At 34.1% G+C, this 20,546-nt stretch overlaps 2 protein-coding genes across 2 annotated transcripts; one reads left to right on the top strand and one right to left on the bottom strand.

Moving 5' to 3' along the window:
• The first annotated feature begins 943 nt into the window (after positions 1-943).
• On the top strand, positions 944-7,253 carry LOC11405168 (C-terminal binding protein AN). Its single transcript, XM_003624028.4, has 7 exons — positions 944-1,646; positions 3,115-3,268; positions 3,372-3,502; positions 4,595-5,353; positions 5,473-5,520; positions 6,085-6,201; positions 6,922-7,253. Exons 1-7 carry the CDS (start codon positions 1,083-1,085, stop codon positions 7,000-7,002), a joined length of 1,854 nt encoding a protein of 617 aa, XP_003624076.4. The 5' UTR covers positions 944-1,082; the 3' UTR covers positions 7,003-7,253.
• A 6,218-nt stretch (positions 7,254-13,471) lies between these two features.
• On the bottom strand, positions 13,472-18,753 carry LOC11411204 (putative F-box protein At2g16220). Its single transcript, XM_024771003.1, has 2 exons — positions 17,767-18,753; positions 13,472-13,789 (listed from the first exon to the last, which is right to left on the bottom strand). Exons 1-2 carry the CDS (start codon positions 18,751-18,753, stop codon positions 13,472-13,474), a joined length of 1,305 nt encoding a protein of 434 aa, XP_024626771.1.
• Between the last annotated feature and the right edge of the window lie 1,793 nt (positions 18,754-20,546).

Genomic DNA, 20,546 nt, shown 5'->3' with positions numbered 1-20,546 from the left:
TGAAAAAGGAATTTGAACATGAGAGAAGATAACAGAAAAAATAATTATTGTGCGTTATGTTCGTGAGAGTATAGAGAGTAGTGTGAGTTATCGGTGATTTTATGAGTTTGTTAAAGGAGTTGGAGATATTTGGGTAATTATTTTACTAAAAAAATTTATTCAATTAAGAAATGCCACATAATTTTAAATGTCTAATAAACATGTATTTTGTGAACTCAGCATAACACATCTGCAATTTTCCATTGCCACTTGCCGCCAAAGTCCAAAAGTTGATGAATTTAAATTAATAGAGGTTGAATGAAAAAAATTCAAATGAAAAACAATGACATTTAAAAACTAAATTTTAAGATAAAAATGCAAACAAACGACATCAAAAAATTAAAAGACAATTTATTTGTGACTTTCGGGAGATTCTGCATCGAGTTTGATAATCACATTAAACAAAGAGAACAATACACGTGAGTTTGACAACACATCTTCACCCCAAATCTTATGAAATTAGGTATATGGATCATAACACTTATATGTTACTCAACATCTACTCTTACATCCAATGTGACTTTAACTCACACTTGACGCATTAACATTTCTCTCTCAAGTACGAGACTCTCTGCATATGAGATCTACCACCATAAACCAATTCTGCTTCTCCACATAGTCGATCTGAGATATGATACCATTGTTGGGCCTTACAAGGGAGCCAACACTGGCATGAATTGACCCATTGCACAGAGAACAACCGGACAAATGAGAATGATATCAAATCTTTACTTAATATTTTAAATATCACGAAATTCTAGCTCGTGCTTGGCACAAGTTTCTAAGCTAGTTACATTGAATTTCATTATGTAAACTCTTTTTTTTAAATTAAAGGAAGAACTTAGAAAAGAAAATTTCATTTTTGTCACAAAAAAAAAAAAAATTACATTAATTACATTTTTTGAAAAAAATATCCCCCATCTGTAGGTTCTTCCCAAAAACCGGCTAGCTCGTCACAGAGTGAAGCCACCATAACTGTAACTTCATCACTCACCACTGGGAAACAAAACTCGAATCAATCGAGATCTAAATCCAGTGCGGCAATGCCTCACCGTAACAACGCTACGCCGCCATCACTTCCCTTAATCGTAACCCTAAACTGCATCGAAGATTGTTCCCTCGAACTCGATTCCCTCTCCGGCGTTGCCGCCGTCGAACACATTCCTCTCAGCCGTCTCTCCGATGGAAAGATCGAATCCGCCGCCGCCGTACTCCTCCACTCCCTCGCTTACCTCCCACGCGCCGCTCAGCGTCGTCTCCGGTCCTATCACCTCATCCTCTGCCTTGGCTCTGCTGACCGCGCCGTGGATTCCTCCCTCGCTGCTGACCTTGGTCTCCGTCTCGTTCATGTTGATACCTCACGTGCTGAAGAGATCGCTGATACTGTGATGGCGTTGTTTCTCGGTCTTCTTCGTCGGACTCATCTGCTTTCTCGTCATGCGCTTTCAGCTTCCGGTTGGCTTGGTTCTGTTCAGCCGCTGTGCCGCGGGATGCGACGGTGTCGTGGTCTTGTTCTTGGTATTGTTGGTAGATCTGCTTCTGCTAGAGCTTTGGCTACTCGGAGCTTGGCTTTCAAAATGAGTGTTCTCTATTTTGATGTTCATTCGGTAATTTCTTCATCAATCAGTTATTTTTTGTTTTTTCTTCTGCTAATTAAACTAATTGAGCAATTTTTATGTTTAAAATTTAAAATGCTAACACTTGACATGTTGAGAAAAAGAATTAATTGAAAGTAATCACATCACATGTGTTGTGTCAGTGTTGAACACCGGACACACGTTTGATCAGAGGTGTTAGTGTTACTTGGTTTGGTTTCGTGATTAACTTGTGATTAGTTGGTATATTCTTCTTATGTTAGTGATATTTATATAGTATTATGATTAACTTGTGTTAGTATTATGATGCCATTTGGAGAAGTTGTTGAGGAAATTTGAATGGTAATAGGTTTGTTACACAGTTTGGGGCACACGATTAACTTGTTAATTTTGAGAAATGGTGAATTGTTGATGTGAATGAGAATGAGGTACTGGGTTTGGGTAGCTTAATTGGTTTGAACTGAGGGTTAAATGAGTTGGATGTCATGAAGGAGAAAAAAAACTAATCTAGCAACTAATTACTAACATTGGCCTTCTCAAAAAAATTGAGATTGAGATACTCTATTTCTAACATGAGCTAATTACTTTTAGTAATTGTGAAATGTTATCATTGTTTTTTGGCTTCCTTGTGCATTATGATTTCTGTTGTTCTAATATTGATGTATATACTATGTAACTATAGCTGTATACACATATGTGACACTATCAATTGACCATTATTAGCCTCTGTAGCATCGACATTCGACACTTCTGATCAAAGCCATGTCTAGTGTGCGACAGAACACCGAGACATTTGATTACATTCAATTCTGTCATTTTCTCAAATTTCCACCGGTGTCCACGTGTCAGTGTCATGTCTGTGTCGGTGCTTCATGGTCAGGAACTCTATTTAGTGATGGGGTTATTGAAGACAAGGCTGAGTGATGCTGTCTTCCACTTGTAATTGTGTTTCATATAAGTCACCGTCTTATATTTTGAGTGTCCTGTTTGGAATATTTGTTTGTTCTTAAATTTTGTCATTTTAGAATATCAGTGAAGTATTAAATGCTTTTTTCGCCTTCTAGCAATACCCTTATTTATTGTTTCTCAACCTAATATTAACTAATTTTCTACCTAGCTACATCACTAGGATTGATTTTGTAAAGAATGATAAGACCACTTACTCCAATACACTTTTTGAGTTCTCCCAAGTTAGGGAGGTTTTGTATTATTTAGAAAAATGAACTCCCTTCCCCTCTTAAGCTCCCAAAAGTTGTCCAAGGGTATAGTTTAGGAAGCTTATTTAATCATGGGAATCAGTACACTCAATTATTTTCTTAAGAAGTGCGTATACCCTTAAACTAGAAAGGGTTTAACAATTTATCATGACTTGAACCAGGGGCTTCTAGCTAAATGCCACGCAAACCAAATGCTAATCCTGAATAGATGACCGGATTCTATCATTTTGGCTAATTTTTTTTTTACAATCTTGCACTCACAGGGACAAGCAAAAATGAAGTTCCCTCCTGCAGCACGAAAAATGGATACTCTTAATGATTTACTTGCTGCAAGTGACCTTATATCGCTCCATTGTGCTCTAACAAATGAGACAATGCAAATTATTAGTGCGGAATGTCTTCAACATGTAAAGCCTGGTATGCACTTATTTATTTCTATTTTGGGGATTTTCCTTTGATCTGTTAAATATTGCTGTTTTAATTCACGTCATGGATTTATTGTTTTTGTAATTTTTCATAGGTGCTTTTCTTGTAAATACTGGTAGTAGTCAGCTTTTGGATGATTGTGCTTTAAAGCAGCTTTTGATTGATGGAACTATAGCTGGATGTGCTTTGGACGGTGCAGAAGGGCCACAATGGATGGAAGCATGGGTATGGTAAATTTGGATTTTGTACATGCAAGCATTCAAAACACGTTAATAAAAGAAACTTTGCATTATTTTTGCCCAAATAGTTTTTTTTATTCCTTTCGTTAGAGTAGAATGTTTCATAGGATGTTTTACATCCATCAAAAGAAGAAAACTATTCTCTAGGATCACTAGGTAGTAACTAGTAACTACATCACTTATTTTCTCAGTGTGGTGATAACCAATTTTATGCCAGCACATGCATGTAGTTGCTGGGGATTCATCCATCTATCATATATTTGTGTGTGAAATCATTTGACTTCTCATAGTAAAAGGCACCTAGTGGCATTTGCATTGTTGATTTAAGTATGCATATTGAACAATAAGAAATGGCACCCTGTCCCACCTAGAAAAAATTGGTAGAAAAAACGGGATTATAAATAATGATGGTAGTCGAGGACTGATGTTGCTGGTACTCTAAAAGTAAGACCTGGAATAAATTGATTTTGGAATGGTAAATGTCAATTAGGATGGAAGTTTGTTTATTTAAAAAGTTATATGAACTTCACATAACTTTTATATTTAAATTTGTATTTACCCAATGTAGGATTCATCATGTGTGGTCACCCAGTAACCTTAACCATTCATTAACCAGTTCTTGGGTTTTTTGTATGAAAAACTTAAAATCAAATAACATTACTATTTGTGGAGTTTTATACTTCCTCATTAAAGCAAGTATAGAATGAATGAGAAACTTTACTGTGATAATATTGGTTTGTCAATTTAATTGGATTTACTTTTACATCTGCTGCTTACAATAATATGTTGATTTAAATCTCTCTGTGAGTGTATAGCATTGAAAGTTTTAGTGTCCATTTGTTTATGTTTTTTTCTTAAAGAGAAAGCACCTTTTAATTTAATTAAAAGGGATTTTAAAAAATTGTAGTAATTATGTAAGTTTTAAAAAAATGAAGAAAAAATCTAAAGAAAAGCTACTTTCTCAGAAGATTAAAAGCTCTAAAAGAATATCGTATCATCATAGCAGTTGTATTCTTAAACAAACAAGCCCTTGATAAAAAAAAAAATATTAACATGCTTTACCGTATTTCTGCTTCAGGTTAAGGAGATGCCTAATGTGTTGATACTTCCACGAAGTGCAGATTACAGTGAAGAGGTTTGGATGGAGATAAGGGAGAAAGCTATCTCTATATTGCAGACCTTCTTCATTGATGGGATTATTCCAAAAAATGCCCTGTCTGATGCAGAAGAAGAGAGTGAGGTGGATGATGAAAATGAACAATCTGATCAACAATACAAAGAAAATGCTCTGCAGATTATTGTTAGAGAGCAATTAGACGATGGTTACTCAAATCCTGAAAGCTCCCAAAAGAAAGTAGGTGAAGTCAAGGAGTCCTCATCCCAGCATCAGGTTTCAAGTTTGACTCTGAGTACATCTACTCGATCTGAAGGAAGGCGCAGCAGGTCAAGTAAAAAGGCCAAAAAGAGGCATATCCGTCAAAAGTCTCAACAAAAATCAGATCAGAAAGAAGGAACATCTCAGAGAGATGATACTGCTATGAGTGGCACTGATCAAGCTTTAAGCTCAAGCTCTGAAGACTCAAGAAGTAGAAAAACTCCAGTAGAATCTTTACAAGAACCAATTGCCACTCAAGCTCTAAAGTCAAGCACAAGGCTTAGTGGAAAATGTACTGAACTTTTGAAAGATGGATGTATCATAGCTCTGCATGCAACAGACCGCTCTGCACTTTATGTCTCAAGACAAAGAGTTAAAGGTGGAGGTTGGATCCTAGATTCCATGCCAGATGTGTCAAAAAGAGATCCTGCTGCACAGTTCCTTATCATCTTCAGAAATAAGGTTTGTTTGAAGGCTCTTTAAACTAACTAATCCAAGCACTTTTTGTCCATATATTTCATCAAGTATTTTAGACTTGTAAAAGGTGTCTTGATTTTCAACTTTTAATGCAATTGCTTCAGGACACAATTGGCTTGCGATCTCTTGCTGCCGGTGGAAAATTATTACAGGTAATTTGATCAGACTCCCCTTAGGCTTAACTATGTTGTATGTTGATTCTTCTGTATGTGGTTTTGCTGTTTTTGCGTAGTATATTTTCAATTGTAAAATATGCAAGAAGGGCAACCCGGTGCACTAAAGCTCCCGCATACAGGGTCCGGGATGGGGTCCCACCATTTTGGTGTATTGAACGCAGCCTTACACTATTTTTTACACAAGAGGCTGTTTCTAGGACTTGAACCCGTGACCTTTCAGTCACATGATACAACAACTTTACCGTTGTGACAAGGCCCCCCAATTAGTGGAAAATATGTAAACTTAGGATAAACTCTATGTACAATGAGATCACACACCTTGTATTTATAATGGTTTTACACTAAATGCATTGAATGCTTAGTAAGTAAGCACTAGCCTTGGAAGTTGTACAATTAAAGGAATATCTAAAGATTTTTAATTTTTAACATATATGAAAGCTAAGATTTGGATACAACGCTCCTTCTACTATTAATATCATCATAATTACATTGCTAATATAGTTGATGCCTACAATTTTGTTATAAACGTTTTTTTTGCAGATCAATAGAAGAATGGAGTTCGTATTTGCTAGTCATAGTTTTGATGTCTGGGAGAATTGGACATTGGAAGGTTCCATAGATGATGAATGGAGACTGGTGAATTGTAGAAACCCATCGGTAAGTTATGATCCGTATTTGATACTAAAGGGATGAGATTTAAATGGTTTTCATGCTATTATTGAATATTTTGCATAATGTATAGCTAGCTGTATATATGATATTGTGGTTTTCTGAAATGGGCTTTGCATGTGTCAGAAATATAGAATATGCTTTTCAGGACTTTTTTGTTTCTTCACTTCTTTTGGTTGTCTATTTTTTATTGACATAAAGAGTATAAATTCTTTCAGCTGTTTATGTATATATGATATCATGATGTTATAGTTTATTGACAATCGAGGGATCCATTTACTTCTCATGTTTACTGTTTTCATTTTCACTTCAACTAATAAACGTAAGAGAATACTTTCATCATCATCATCTTTTACAATTTCTGAAAGCAGATTTAGCATTTTAAAAAAATGAAAATGCCAAAACACTGTTTCCATTATTTTTGAAAATGCATTCTTCTTAGTTTGCTTTTCACCTTCTCTCTAAACATTCACAACACGTCTTCCATCTCCTTGTTAGTAGTTTAAAATTAATAACTGAAAATGTTTTAAGTCATTCCTATGAACATTACACTATGCATACTTTACTTTAGATTGGAATTGGCTTAATTATTGTATCCATGTTTATTAAATGGCTATGATTTGTAAGTTGAGAATTTGGTTTATAAATTATCTGCATGGAAACTGATTAGTTAATCTCTGTATTTCTTCGTAATGGTGCAACTACTAGGCTGTTTTGGATCATATATACATTGAGATATTGGCAGCTTCAGACGAAGATGGAATTACACGTTGGCTTGAAAACTTCTGACATGACAGAGTTTGTCCTCCGAAGTTTTTGTAGTGATTTTTGGTTTGTATTATAGTGATAAAGGACGAGCTTAGTGTTACCTTGATTTTTAAAATGTTTGTTTGTAAAAGATTGGAATTGGAATGTAATTGTAGTGTAGAGCATAACATTATTTATTGTGCTTCTTTTTCTTTTATTAAAATTAATCATTTGTTGAGGAACGTTGATGAGATTTTGTTGGAGTGAAGATGAAATTGGTCCTTGTCCTTGTATTTTATTGTCATATAGTCGTAGGACCCCAATTTTTTTTTGATAGATAGATGAAATAAAAAACAACCATTGAAACTCACACAAAAGTGGTGGGGCCAAGGTTTGAACCTTAGTCATTTTCCAAATTCCTTAAAAAAGTAATTTTCAAATTTATTATTTATTTTCTTACACAACATTCTTAATTGTTTAAAAATTTGATATACTCATTAATTAAATGAAAAAAAGTCTCAATAATTGAAGGTTACTTTTGAAAACTAGTGAGTTTAATGTAAAATGACTAGATTATAAGTTTTTTTTTGGACATTTTTGGGAGTTAGATTATAAGTTTTCTTAATTCTTGTATAAATTGGGTAAAATAGACTTACGTTTAAAGATTGTGTATGTACATATAGAGAAAGTGAATCTATTGACTCAAAAATAACACTTTAAAATTACCTAAATATTTTCTTTTGAACAAAAAAAAAATTATTAGCTCAGTTTTCTAGCCATTAAACTCCTTAACAAAAAAAAAAAAAAATTAGGTAGTACACATTTATACTTCGAGTTGAAAGTGTGTTAGTTGGGACATTCACCATGATCCCCAACACATTCTTATTATGTCTCTGGCTCCAAAGATTTCTAAATCCGTTACATCCGTTATGGGGTAATAATATCTATGGATGACTTATGAACAGTGAATTTTACAATCTTCACAATTACGTTTGTTATCTGTAAAAGACAATGTTAGAACAGAAACCCCGATTCAAATCACCATGTAATTATAAACCAATGTTAGAACAGCAACCCCGATTCATAGGAAAAACATATGAAAAACACAAGTAAAGAAAACACGATATTTGATCATGGAGTTTTGCCACCAGCAGTCTACGAAAATTATGGTTATATATGGATTTTCATTTTTATTTTTCAGCCATTGTTGTTGATGAATCAATCTATTTCTCCAATAAAAAAAGAAGTAATCTGAAGGACATTTGTAGCCTGTTCAAGCTTTCTCCAGAAGGAAGGACATTAGAAGGAAGGACATTATTCTCTTGAGTTGAGTTAATACCATGTTTTCTTCATTCCACATAAATTACAAATTTTCATATTCACACTCAGAAAACAAATTCCAGCAGTCAGGACAGGAAACCATATAAGAGAGATTTCAGTTATCTTATATCCCCTACAATTGCACATACTTCTTTCCTCTTTTATCATTATTTAATATCATTTTTTGTGCATAGTACCAGATATTCAGGTGAGAAATTGAATAATGCATCAACTGAGGTTAATAATTGGATAGGTCATGACAATCATGCTTTAATAATATGGTTTATAGTTTAGATTCGTAATTGGATAACATAATCAAACATAAACCCTTAAATGCATACACACCAACATAGTTTTAAAATTGTCATAGAAATAGATGCTCACAAAAATGAAAAAAAAAGGGAGCAAAACAGGTTGAAAATGGAAATAATTTTGGTGACCAAGTCCACAAAAGTTCTTGAATCTGTTTCTTTCTTCTAGAAATGAAAACTCAAGTCCATAACGTTGGGTGCATCACAATTCAGCTTCCTTCTGATATGAGTGACAGCGGCATCCCCAAGTCAGTGAATCAGCTATCTGCAGTTCTACATTACCAGTTCCATATGCATACACATCAAATAACTCATGTCAGCATATTGCATAACTGATGCCTTTTCTTTTTCTGTCAAATTAAGATGCGATTACCACCAAATAGTTGCAGTAATAAATCAAAATATGAGTAATTTTTAACCATGAAGGAATTCTAAAAATTGTTTCAGTAACGAATCTTAACATTCTTAACCAAGACCAAGCAGTAGATAATTATGAAATTCCATGTAACTATCATGAATAGCTAAATACAAAGTACAATTTCCCACAGGAGGCAATACCATAAGAATAATAGCTACTCGTGACTCGAATAAACTCATATTAACATAATCTTTGGACTTTTGAATGCTGGTTTATAAACAAATTAAGACGGTAGATTTTAAATTTGAAGCCCGTTCTTCGAAAAGAAAACAATCTGTTTTCCATGCCTCTCAATTAAAGAGAGCAGTAGGGCACCAAATAGTGACAACAAAGTTGCCAGCTGAGTTTCTATCTAAAGGGGGGATTATTCTGCAACCAGTTCACATTTTGGGAACAGAACACATTTTGGATACAAGCATACCTCATCTCATGTCCTGATACAGTGGCAAGACAGACCAGTTGATTGGCAACTTGCGAGAACAAGGCAACCATTCAACAACAGTTTCCTGACTTCAACCTTTAGGACAAGGTTGTGGGAGGATGGTATTGTTAGGCACCAGCATAAACCCGCATCATATGATAACGCATGCAAGTTTATTACAGGAAAATAGGGAAGGTAGTAAAAAAATTGTTGGTTGCTAGTTTTTTTTTTTGAATCGGCAAAATTTATTAGCGCCAACCCCGCAAGGCGCAAGGAATGGACGATAGAAAGATACAAAAAGGTGCCGCATATATAGGGTACACCCCACCCGAAAAACATAAAAACCAAATAACAGCTCCACAAGGATCCATACATTTCATTTCTAATAAAAAAAAACATCACATTTGATAAAAACAAAGTTCCTTGATTAAAAAAAAGATCAATACAACATTGGTTTGTTTTAAAGAATTGAAGCCCTCATAATAATACTGTATAGTATTAGATTTTTAGTTTTTTTTTTACTGTAGGTCTTTAGTTGAAACAGTAGTAAGATTATTTATGTAATGTGGCTACCATTAAATAATGAATAATTGAAAAATCCATTTATTTTATTCATCTATATATTACGGTATTTACTCCGTGTTTGTGATTGATTTTATCCGCGGATATTTGTAGGTTGTTTCCATCCTTGAACAACACCATATGAGAGTCCCTAAACAAACATAGTGGTGATTGGTAGACAACCCCATGTGGCAAACCCCATTGTACACCCCTTATATGGCATGGGATAATTTTGTCCATTTGCAAAAATTGAGGGGCAATTCTCTCAACTTCCCCACCCTCTTTTCTCTCTCTTCCTTCATTTGTCTCTCCTACTTCTCTGATCATCTATCTATCTATTACAACTATTAGATTATTATTAGATAGAATAAGAGAGTAGAAACCAAGCTTCTTTAGAGGTGCCACATAGGCACAATCCAAACATTAGAATGAAGCAAGTTTCAAATTCAAAAATATATATATATATAGATGGCATACAATTTAAAGAAGCAATGCCACTCATAATAAAGGCTACACCGTCGTTCAATGAAAAACTCATATATCAATTAACAACACATGGCACTCCCATATTTCTTATTGAATCGTTGGCAACCTCCATTGCTGCATATATTTCACCCATTAGAAGAGTGTAGATTACATCATTTCAAAAAGATGGCATAATTGCACTTACGATTTCCTTCTTTCTTTAGGATCCTTAACACAAATTCAACCTATCTTTAGATATAAACATCTACCTAAGCTTGGATTTTAGTTTGGGTAACCTTTGCAACGTAAGGAATTTGGTAGCAAAGCTCGTAACTCCATGCCTAACCAACTCAACATTGATGGTTTTCTTCCTCATTAAGTTCAAAGAAGATGTGTGGTTATAAATGTAACCTAGAAGACTAATCCCTCCTTGTCTATACAATGTGAAACACTTGAAGTCCAAAAGAAGTGGGGTTTGTTCCTCATTAACAGTTTACAACCGTAACAAAGTTACTTCCATTGTCAGTAATCAACCTACACAACATTTAGCTCACCAATCTCAATAAAATTGTTCAGCAACTCATATAATATTTCCATGGTCTTTGCATGTTCAGAAGCATCAATGACTTTGACAAAGAATGATGTGTTCTTTAACAAGTTGGGCCAGTAGCTTTTAAATTTAAACTCTGTTTGAAAAGAGTACACTCTGCTTTCCATGTCTCAATTAAGGAGAGCAGTAGGGCACCAAACCGTGACAACAGAGTTTCTATTTGAAGGGGTGATTCTGCAACCAACTCACGTTCTGGAAACCAGACAACTAACGTACCAGGATACAAGCAGACCAGAAGTCTTGATACAGTGACAAGATAGACCAGTTGACAATGCAACTTGGGAGGACAAGGAAATAATTCAGCAGCGGTTTCCTGACGTCAACCTTTAGGAAAAGGTTGTTCAAGGGGCCAATGGTATTGTTTGGCACCAGAATAAACCCACACAATTACACTCATTATCTGTTACAAAGTTTTGAAGTTAACAAAAATATTGTTTGCTTGAAGAAATAAAGATGGTTTATCTTTATCCTATCTATCACCCGCAGGCATAAAAAATCTGTCCAAAGTCTACTGATGTGTATAACATTTGAATGGGAAACCAAATAATCAACATTCAAGAAGGAGTGAAATTCATTTTAGGAGTAAAAGTCCCCTGTCATCACCGGTTGCAATCGTTAGACGAAACCTCCTGCAGGACGTTTCAAATGCAATGTGGATGTGTGCTTTTCAAGTGCTCTAAACATAGTGGGTATCAATATTTTCATAGGAGATGACAAAGGAGGTTTTGTTTTAATTAGAACGAAATGGATTTTCACAATATTAGACATCGACATAGGGGTAGCTTTGGGTTTACTAACAGCTATGCAATGGGTGAGAGACCTCCACTTATATGGATTTTGAAGTGGACTGGAAGACAATTGTGGGCAGCATCTATGAGAGGAATATCTAGTAGCTTCCTGATCATAAATGGAGTCCACACATGCCTTCTTATCTTCCAAATTTGTTCATTGATTTTCTGAAGGTACTTATATATGATGATGTTGAGCTTGGCAGCTGCATTAGTACATATATTTTCAAACTTCAAGTGGAATGAAGTTCATGTCTCATACCAGATGTTCGAATGCAATTTCCATTCAATAGCATTTGGTCTATACATTAAAAACAGAAAGAAGTTCATTTTTCCAGTAATATACAATTGGTGAAACCGATCTTATTGTACACCCCTTTTATTCTATATCCATTATAATAGCTCTTTCATATTTTCTCACAATTTTATCTCCTTTTCACGTGACATTGTGTAATGCATCAGCGTAGGTTAATAATTTGTTAGATTCATTACAATCAAGCTTTAATAACATGGTTTTCACGTGACATTGTGTAATGCATCAACATAGGTTAATAATTGGATAGATTCATTACAGTCAAGCTTTAATAACATGGTTCATAGTATAGATTATAAATTGGATAACATAGTCAAACATACCCTAAAAAGCATAAACACCGACAAAACGTTTTGAAATTGTCATAGAAATTGACGCTGACAAAATGGCTGAAAAGAAATGCTAAACTGGTTGAAACTTGGAAATATGCCTAGAACCAAAAGAAGGGGAAAATTAAATACAGAAAAAGTGCACTTGGATAGAGAGAGTTCTTGAATATTTTTTTTTTTGTAGAAACGACAACTCAAGTCCACAAGGTTGTGACATCAGAGTTCAGTTTCCTTCTGATATGAGTAACAGTGGCATCCCCGAGTTGATGCATCAGCTCTCTGCAGTCTTTTTATGCCTTTTGAATTGATGCATTTTCTATTTGGACAACCACATAAAACAATAAAACCAAATGTAAAAGAGTTGTTAAACAATAACCAACCTCAAAGGATAAGGTTTCAGATGAAAAAGTAACATATATGAGAGAAAAATGGCGAGCATTAAATCCTCAGAGCAGATTAGTCCCTGTATCTTAAAACTTCAAGGGGAATGGAGTTCCATTTATCTTCACCTAGAACTGTGTTCATGTGTCATACCAAATGCTTGAATGCAGTTTCTATTTTATAATAAAATTTAGAATGCGTTAAAATAGATAACTCTGGTGACATATTGTAGCTCAAAATATGATCCTGTAGTTTCAATGTTTTTATATAACAATCTAGCATTATGAAAGAGTAAAGCAATCAAATTTAAGCTAAATGTCCTAACTACATTGATCTATATTGTAGTTCAAGCTATTGAATTTCCTAACTATCTTCTAGTTGATATTGATGATAATATAAAAACAATACTAAATTCATTTAGAACCAAGATATTGTCAAGCCAGTAACAATAGCCAATAGATAGTCTCATAGTCATTCAAAAATACAATTAACATAAGCAATCATAAAAAGGAATAATCTCTCAATAACTTATAATGAAAACAACATATCCAAACGAACATAAATTCAATCAAGTAAACCCTAGAAAAGCAACTTTCAAGAAATTGAAACTAAGCTTTCAGTGTAATCCATGGCCCAAAACCCGCATACTTCTTCTCTAGTTATATTGTTGGTAATAAATCTACTTGCAGTAAATTTTATTTGCTCTTTTCTATTATCTTTCCAATAATATAGAACTGCATCTTTATCTCCCTTGCTCTTAAGCATCAACGTATCACCATCCTCAGCAAGAAGCAACAGTACCACTCGACAATAATGCATTCCGTCATCCTCAATAAACCCTTTGTCACTAGGATTTTGGCAACTAATTTTTAAAAATTGAGTCCAGGACTCTTCAACCCCAAATTTCTTCATCTGCCATATAACAAAATCAAAATTGGTATTATTGTAAAAACAAGAAAAACAAAGGCAGCCCCCCAACACACCAAATGTTGGCTCCACAGACGGCACTTCATCAAACCCAGGAGGCAACATGTACTGCTTCTATGTCTCCGTCTCCAAATCAAGTGAAACAATAACAAATTGCCCAACTGTGATATCTTTGCAAATGTAACCGATGTTATTGTGAATAGCTAACCAATTAAGAGTGCCACTCAAATATACACATTCTTCACTAAAATGGTCCCCGTAAATGGAGTCCGAATGAAGAGGAACAACTGGGAAACTTTCAATATCTCTCCAAACATTATCACCAAAACTGAGAATTTTCACATTGCTTCTCAATCGAACTGGATTGTAACGGTATGCCACCACCTTATAAGTTCTGTTTGAATTGTCAAAACCAAATTTGAATTTGTAAAATCCATGACAATAGAAAGTTTTGTAAAAGTCGCCCAAATGGCCAAATTTTTGAGATGTTGTCCTGGTGGCTGGGTTCCATAAACGGAGATAGTACTCTAGATATTCATCGGTGGAGTTAAAATTTTCTCCAAACAAACATATCATTCCATTTCAGGTGCCAACTATACCTCAAGATTCTTTGTCTCTCATATAATAGTTGGGTTTAACGGAAAGGGGGAACGTCGGGTTCTCAATTAACTACGTGCAAAATGTTTTATAAAAACCAAAAAAGTTATTAAAATTAGAAGATAACAATTTTATAGGGACCGAAAACATATTTAACGATAATTCTTTTCGGGTAAAATTTGTAGAGTCCCAACAGAATCATGAATTTTCAAGTTTAATCCCTCAAAAGAAAATTATTCAATTTTAGCCCCTATTTACATTTTATAGTAACTATTTTGAGGACTATTAGAGTATCGATATTTTTTAAGAAGATTAGTCCAAATGTATATCATTAGGGAACTAAACACATTATATATCATTGAGGACTATTAGAGTATCGATATTTTGCCGGGGTTGGATCGGACGAGTCTGCTGCTGTTAGCAGCTCTTGCTGCTAGCCGTGGGTGCTGCTGGGACTGTTTTGCTGTTGTGTTAGCACCTTATCGGTTATTGAATGAATTTATAAATTAAACTTTCTCTTATAATGGAGATTGGAGGAAGTATACCGAACAGGATAAAACTGGAATTTTTTGGGTTCGCAAGAAGAAATGTGGATAGGAGATACCAAATAAGATTCAATTATTTACAATACTTTTTACTCACATCTCTATTTTTTTGTCATTACTTGATTCTTTCTGCTCTTTTTATATACTACTAGTGTGATACTTTCAGCTGTTTGTACAACCGGTTCATCCTTCAATATTTCATTGCAAATCAATGAAGCATTGATATGTGGATTTGAAAACAAGAAAAAAAAAGTAAAAAGTTACTTTCTTCTTAAAAACCAAATTAAGTATTTGACACGAAGCATCAATGATGAATCGTTATAGATTTTAGGCTTTTGATCGAAAATGCAAATGTAATTTCTTACGATGGTGTTGAAAATATGGAAAAATGTTTCGGTGGTATATCAAGAGTTTTGGGCGGCGATTTTAGAATTTTTTGTTCGTGATTAGGAAAGCATGTTGACAAAACATACCAGCGGTTGCCATCAATTCATCCAATTTGTACAATCATTGCAAAGTGTTGACTCTTTCAATAAACATGAGTCTACGTTCTTCAACCAATCAAACTCAACAAATTGAATTTAAGAAGCTTGCTGAATGCATTCTTTGAACAAGGGATGAAATTGGATATGCCAATGAGAGTGGAGAAATTAAATTGCGTATTACTGATAAATTTTCAATACAAGATCCAACCCATTTTTGAAGAAGATAAACTAGCCCACTGAATTTGACAGCAAACAGAATCGAACATGAGATATTAAAACATGGTAGAGTTACACGTTGGCTTGAAAACTTCTAACATGATAGAGTTTGTCCTCCGAAGTCTTTGTAGTGATTTTGGGTTTGTATTATAGTGATAAAGGACGAGCTTAGTGTCACCTTGATCTTTCAATGTTTGTTTGTAAAAGATTAGAATGTAATTGTAGGTTAGAGCTTAATATTATTTTGTGTTTCTATTTCTTTTATTAAAATTAATCAGTTGCTGAGGGACGTTGATGATATTTTGTCGGAGTGAAGATGAAATTGGTCCTTGTCCTTGTATTTTATTGTCATCTTATCATAAATCCCCTATATAATAGCCCTTCCCTCTTTCCTCTTTTATCATAATTTTCTTTCATTTTCTGTGCATAGTGCCAGATTTTCAAATGAGAAATTGAGTAATACATCAATAGAGGTTAATAATAGAATAGGTTAATAACGATCAAGATTTCATAACATGGTTTATAGTATAGATTAGTAATTGGATAACATAATCAAACATAAACCCTTAAATTCATAAACACCAACATAGTTTTGAAATTGTCATAGAAATAGATGCTCACAAAAATGGAAAAAAAAAAAAAAGGGAGCAAAACTGGTTGAAACATGGAAATAATTTTGGTGACCAAGTCCACAAAAACAGAGAAAGTTCTTGAATCTGTTTTTTTCTTCTTCTAGAAATCAAAACTCGAGTCCATAATGGAAATAATTTTGGTGTACATCACAGTTCAGCTTCCTTCTGATAGGAGTGACAGCGGCATCCCCAAGTCAGTTGATCAGCTATCTACAGTCCTACATTACTGGTTCCATAAGCATACTTGTAAAATAACTCACGCCACCATCTTGATACGATTACCACCAGATAAATCAAAATAGGAGTAATTCTAAACCAAGAAAGAATTCATAAAATAGTTTCAGTAGTGAATCTTAACATCCTTAACCAAGACCAAGCCGTAGATATATTATGAAATTCTATCATGAATAGCGAAATAGAAAGTACAATTTCCCACAAGAGGCAATACCACAAGAATAATAGCAACTCGTGACTTGAATAAACTCATAATAAACTAATCTTTGGACTTTTGAACGTTGGGTTCTTAAACCAATTGGGGCGGTAGCTTTTAAATTCGAAGCCCATTCTTTGAAAAAGAATACAATCAAGCTCACATTTTGGGAACAGAACACATCAGGATACAAGCATACCTCATCTCATGTCCTGAAACAGTGGCAAGACAGACCAGTTAATGAGGCAACTTGGGAGAACAAGGCAACCATTCAACAACAGTTCCGTCTTCAACCTTTAAGACAAGGTTGTGAGAGGATGGTATTGTTAGGCACCAGCATAAACCCGCATCATATGATGAAGTCATGCAAGTTTATCACGGGAAAAGAGGGAAGGTTGCAAACAAATTCTTGGTTGCTAGTTATTTTGTTCATTAGGAGTAGTTGTTTTCTGTAAATAAGACTAAACCCATCCTAAGGGAGATAAAAATATTCTTTCTTGAAAACATGTGAACAAGAGAGATTGAAATTCCTTAAGAGAAGTCACATAGATAGTCATCAAAAAATACAATCTATGTAATTAGTAACCATAAAATAGAATATTCACACAATTTTATTATTATGAAGACAACATATACAAATTAACATAAATTCAAACAAGAAAAATGTGGGAGAGGACTTACTTTCAAATAGGTGAAACCAAGCTTTCAACGTAACAATTGGGAGGGTACCAACTTATACCACCACGGTCAATACTATCACCAGTAAAAGTACTACTTGCAGTAGTTTGTATTAGCTCTACTTTATTATCTCTCCAATTATAGAGAAGTGGATGGTGTTCTTGAATGCTCTTAAGTATCATTGTATGATCTTCCTCAAAAAGAAGTATTGGTATCATTGGATAATAATGCTTTAAGTGTAATTGAAGATTTTGGAAACTAATCTAAGTAATTGACTCCAAGACTCTTCTATCCCAAATTTCTTCATCTGCCATAAAACAAATTCGTTTTCCTTGTCAGAAGAATAAGAAAAACAAAGACAGCCACCCAAGACACTAACCGTTGGTTGTGTAGGGGGCACCTCATCAAAACCCAGAGGCAGCAGGTATTGATTGTAAGTCTCCGTTCCCAGCTCAAGCGAAACAATAACAAATTGCTCAACTCTAAGATTCTTAAAATCGTAGTCAATGCCATTGTGATTGTGAATAGCTAACCAGTTAAGAGTGTCACTGAAATACACACCATTATGACAATAACGATCATGATCATAGTCTATATGAAGAGGGACAGCAGGGAAACTTTCAATATCTCTCCAAAAGTTACCCACAGTTAGAATTCTGACAATGCTTCTCTTTTCAAGTGGATTGCAACAATACGCCACCACCTTATAAGTGCCGGTTGAATTGTCATAACCAAACCTGAACTTGAAACTAAAACAAATTTGAAGTGGAAAACTGGGAAAATGGCCAAATTTTGGAGATGTTGTCCTGGTGGCTGGGTTCGATAAACGAAACCAGTACTCTAGATATGGAGGATGGGTAAAAACAGCAGTTGTCAAATGAAGAATGAGTCCATTGCAGGTACCAAGCATACGAGTGCATTCATTGCATTCCTCGTCTTTGAATAGGTAGCAACGATTGATGAAAAGAGTGAACGACGGGTTTTCAATTAAACGTTGCATGGAGCAAGGAACGACAGCAAGCACATGTTTTTCGTAGGATGTAACACTGGGAGATCCTTTGGCGGTATATGCGATGGTATGGATTTTGTAGTAACTGTTACGCGTTATTAGCGTGCATGGCGGATTTCGCGTTGAAGAGGATCTATTGAGGTGTAATTTGACGAAGGTGGGATCAAAGATTAGGGTTTTCCAAGACTTGCTAACACAAGTGAATCGAACAAGAGATATAACCGGAAGTAAGGAAAGTATCTTGAAGATGAGATCGTCAGGGAGAACCACCAGCTTTGTCGGAATCATGATAGATGCAGTCGGGTGTTGGCGTCGAGGATGAGAAAAATCCAACCCTTTACCACGTCTCCTTGTCATCCTTGCAGTCACTGTGTTCTGAACGGAGCTCTTGACCTACTTTTCAATTAAACACTTTTTTACTTCATATAGGTGAGATAACAACTTGCGAGAGTTTTTTCCAAAATAAGCTATACTACGGTCACAACAGAATCACTCGTGAGAGTTTTTTTTTTTTTTTCCAAAATAAGCTAACGACCATCCCAGCACTTTGATGTAAATGGATATGCATAGATGCCGATAATATGATATTCACGTTCGTTGGATAAAATATGATATTCTTCCCTCTCATATCCATATCGACATCCGTTAAGTGTTAATATACACAGATTTTGAGATATCTACGTGTATATACAAATATCCTTGGATAACATTTTAGATAAAAGATGATTTTATGGGGTGTATTGGATTAGGATTTTAAAAGACTATTTTAATAAAAAAAAGTCTTTAAGATTTTAAAAGATTGTGTGAGATTGTATTGATTTTGTGAGATTTTAAAAGACTTTTTATGTAAAAGACTTTATACACTCAAGATTTTAAAGAATTTATCACACTGACTTTTAAAGATTTCAAAAGATTTTATGTGATTTTAAAATTTCAAAGGATTCAATGAATTTTAGGGGAAAAAGAACAAACTTACAAGCGTGAATGATAGAAATAATGAACAAATAAATTTTAGCGTTTGAATAAAGAAAAATAAAACCAATAAAAATTATTTTACTATTGATTTTCAAATTTTAAGAATTTTATGGATTTTATAAGATTTTAAGGGACTACAAAACACTCTAACAGATATTTTTTATTTGTTAAAAATGTTATTCCACAAAATTCAATTGTACATATTTAAAATTATGTCAGCACTTACAAATCTTTCAAAAAATAATATTGTGGCAGCCATTATAAATCGGTCGAGTTTACACGAGTTTACCGAGTGTTAACTCAGTCAAACTCGTTAAACCTTTCGATTTCACCAGAAACTGAGTTTACCTCAGAGTTAACACGATTTTTGTACTTAAAAATGTAAACTCGGTAATCTCGGAGAGTTAACACTCGATTTGCGGAACATTGATTACGACATACTCTCTATCAGAATATTCTCAATACAATTTTTTATTTTTTTATGAGATAGAGAGAGGGGGGATGAGAGAGAGAGAGAGAGAGAGAGAGAGAGAGAGAGAGAGAGAGACGAAGAGAGAAATGAGAGAATAGGGATGGGGAGGGAGAGAGGAGAAGAAAGAGATAGTAACTTTTAAAAGAAAAACAATCTCAAGAAATTTGAATTATTTTAAATACTACAAGACTTTTTTTAAGTGATGAAAAGTCTTGATTGAATACCTCATGACTGTTTTAAAATGACAAAGAGTCTTGATTGAATACCACAAGACTTTTTCATAATTAAAAAGTCTTTTAAAATCTCATAGAATCCTAATCTAATACATCCCCCTTAGTTTACAAAAAAGTTTTGTCCCTAAATATAATCATATACAAATTCCTAGATGCAGTGATTACTCTTTTTTCAAATATACCCCTTATTAATACTACCAATTTGTTTTGGTATATGAAAAGTTAACATTAAATATATATATTTATTAAGGGTAATCTAGTAATAGTCACATACATTTGAAACAACTTTATTACTCCAATTTTTTTTAATACCCGTGATTTTTGTAAACTACTTCTATGAAAAAAACGACGGAGGAGTATTACCTAAATTTAATAACAAAAGTTTATCAATTTCAATTTTTTGCTTTTTCAAAAATATAATAATATTCATACATTACAATAATAATATATCCATAAATTTCATTTCTAAT

This window comes from Medicago truncatula, chromosome 7 (genome assembly GCF_003473485.1).
Source record: "Medicago truncatula cultivar Jemalong A17 chromosome 7, MtrunA17r5.0-ANR, whole genome shotgun sequence".
Taxonomy (NCBI): Eukaryota; Viridiplantae; Streptophyta; class Magnoliopsida; order Fabales; family Fabaceae; genus Medicago; species Medicago truncatula.
This window is presented reverse-complemented; position numbering and strand designations above follow the sequence as displayed.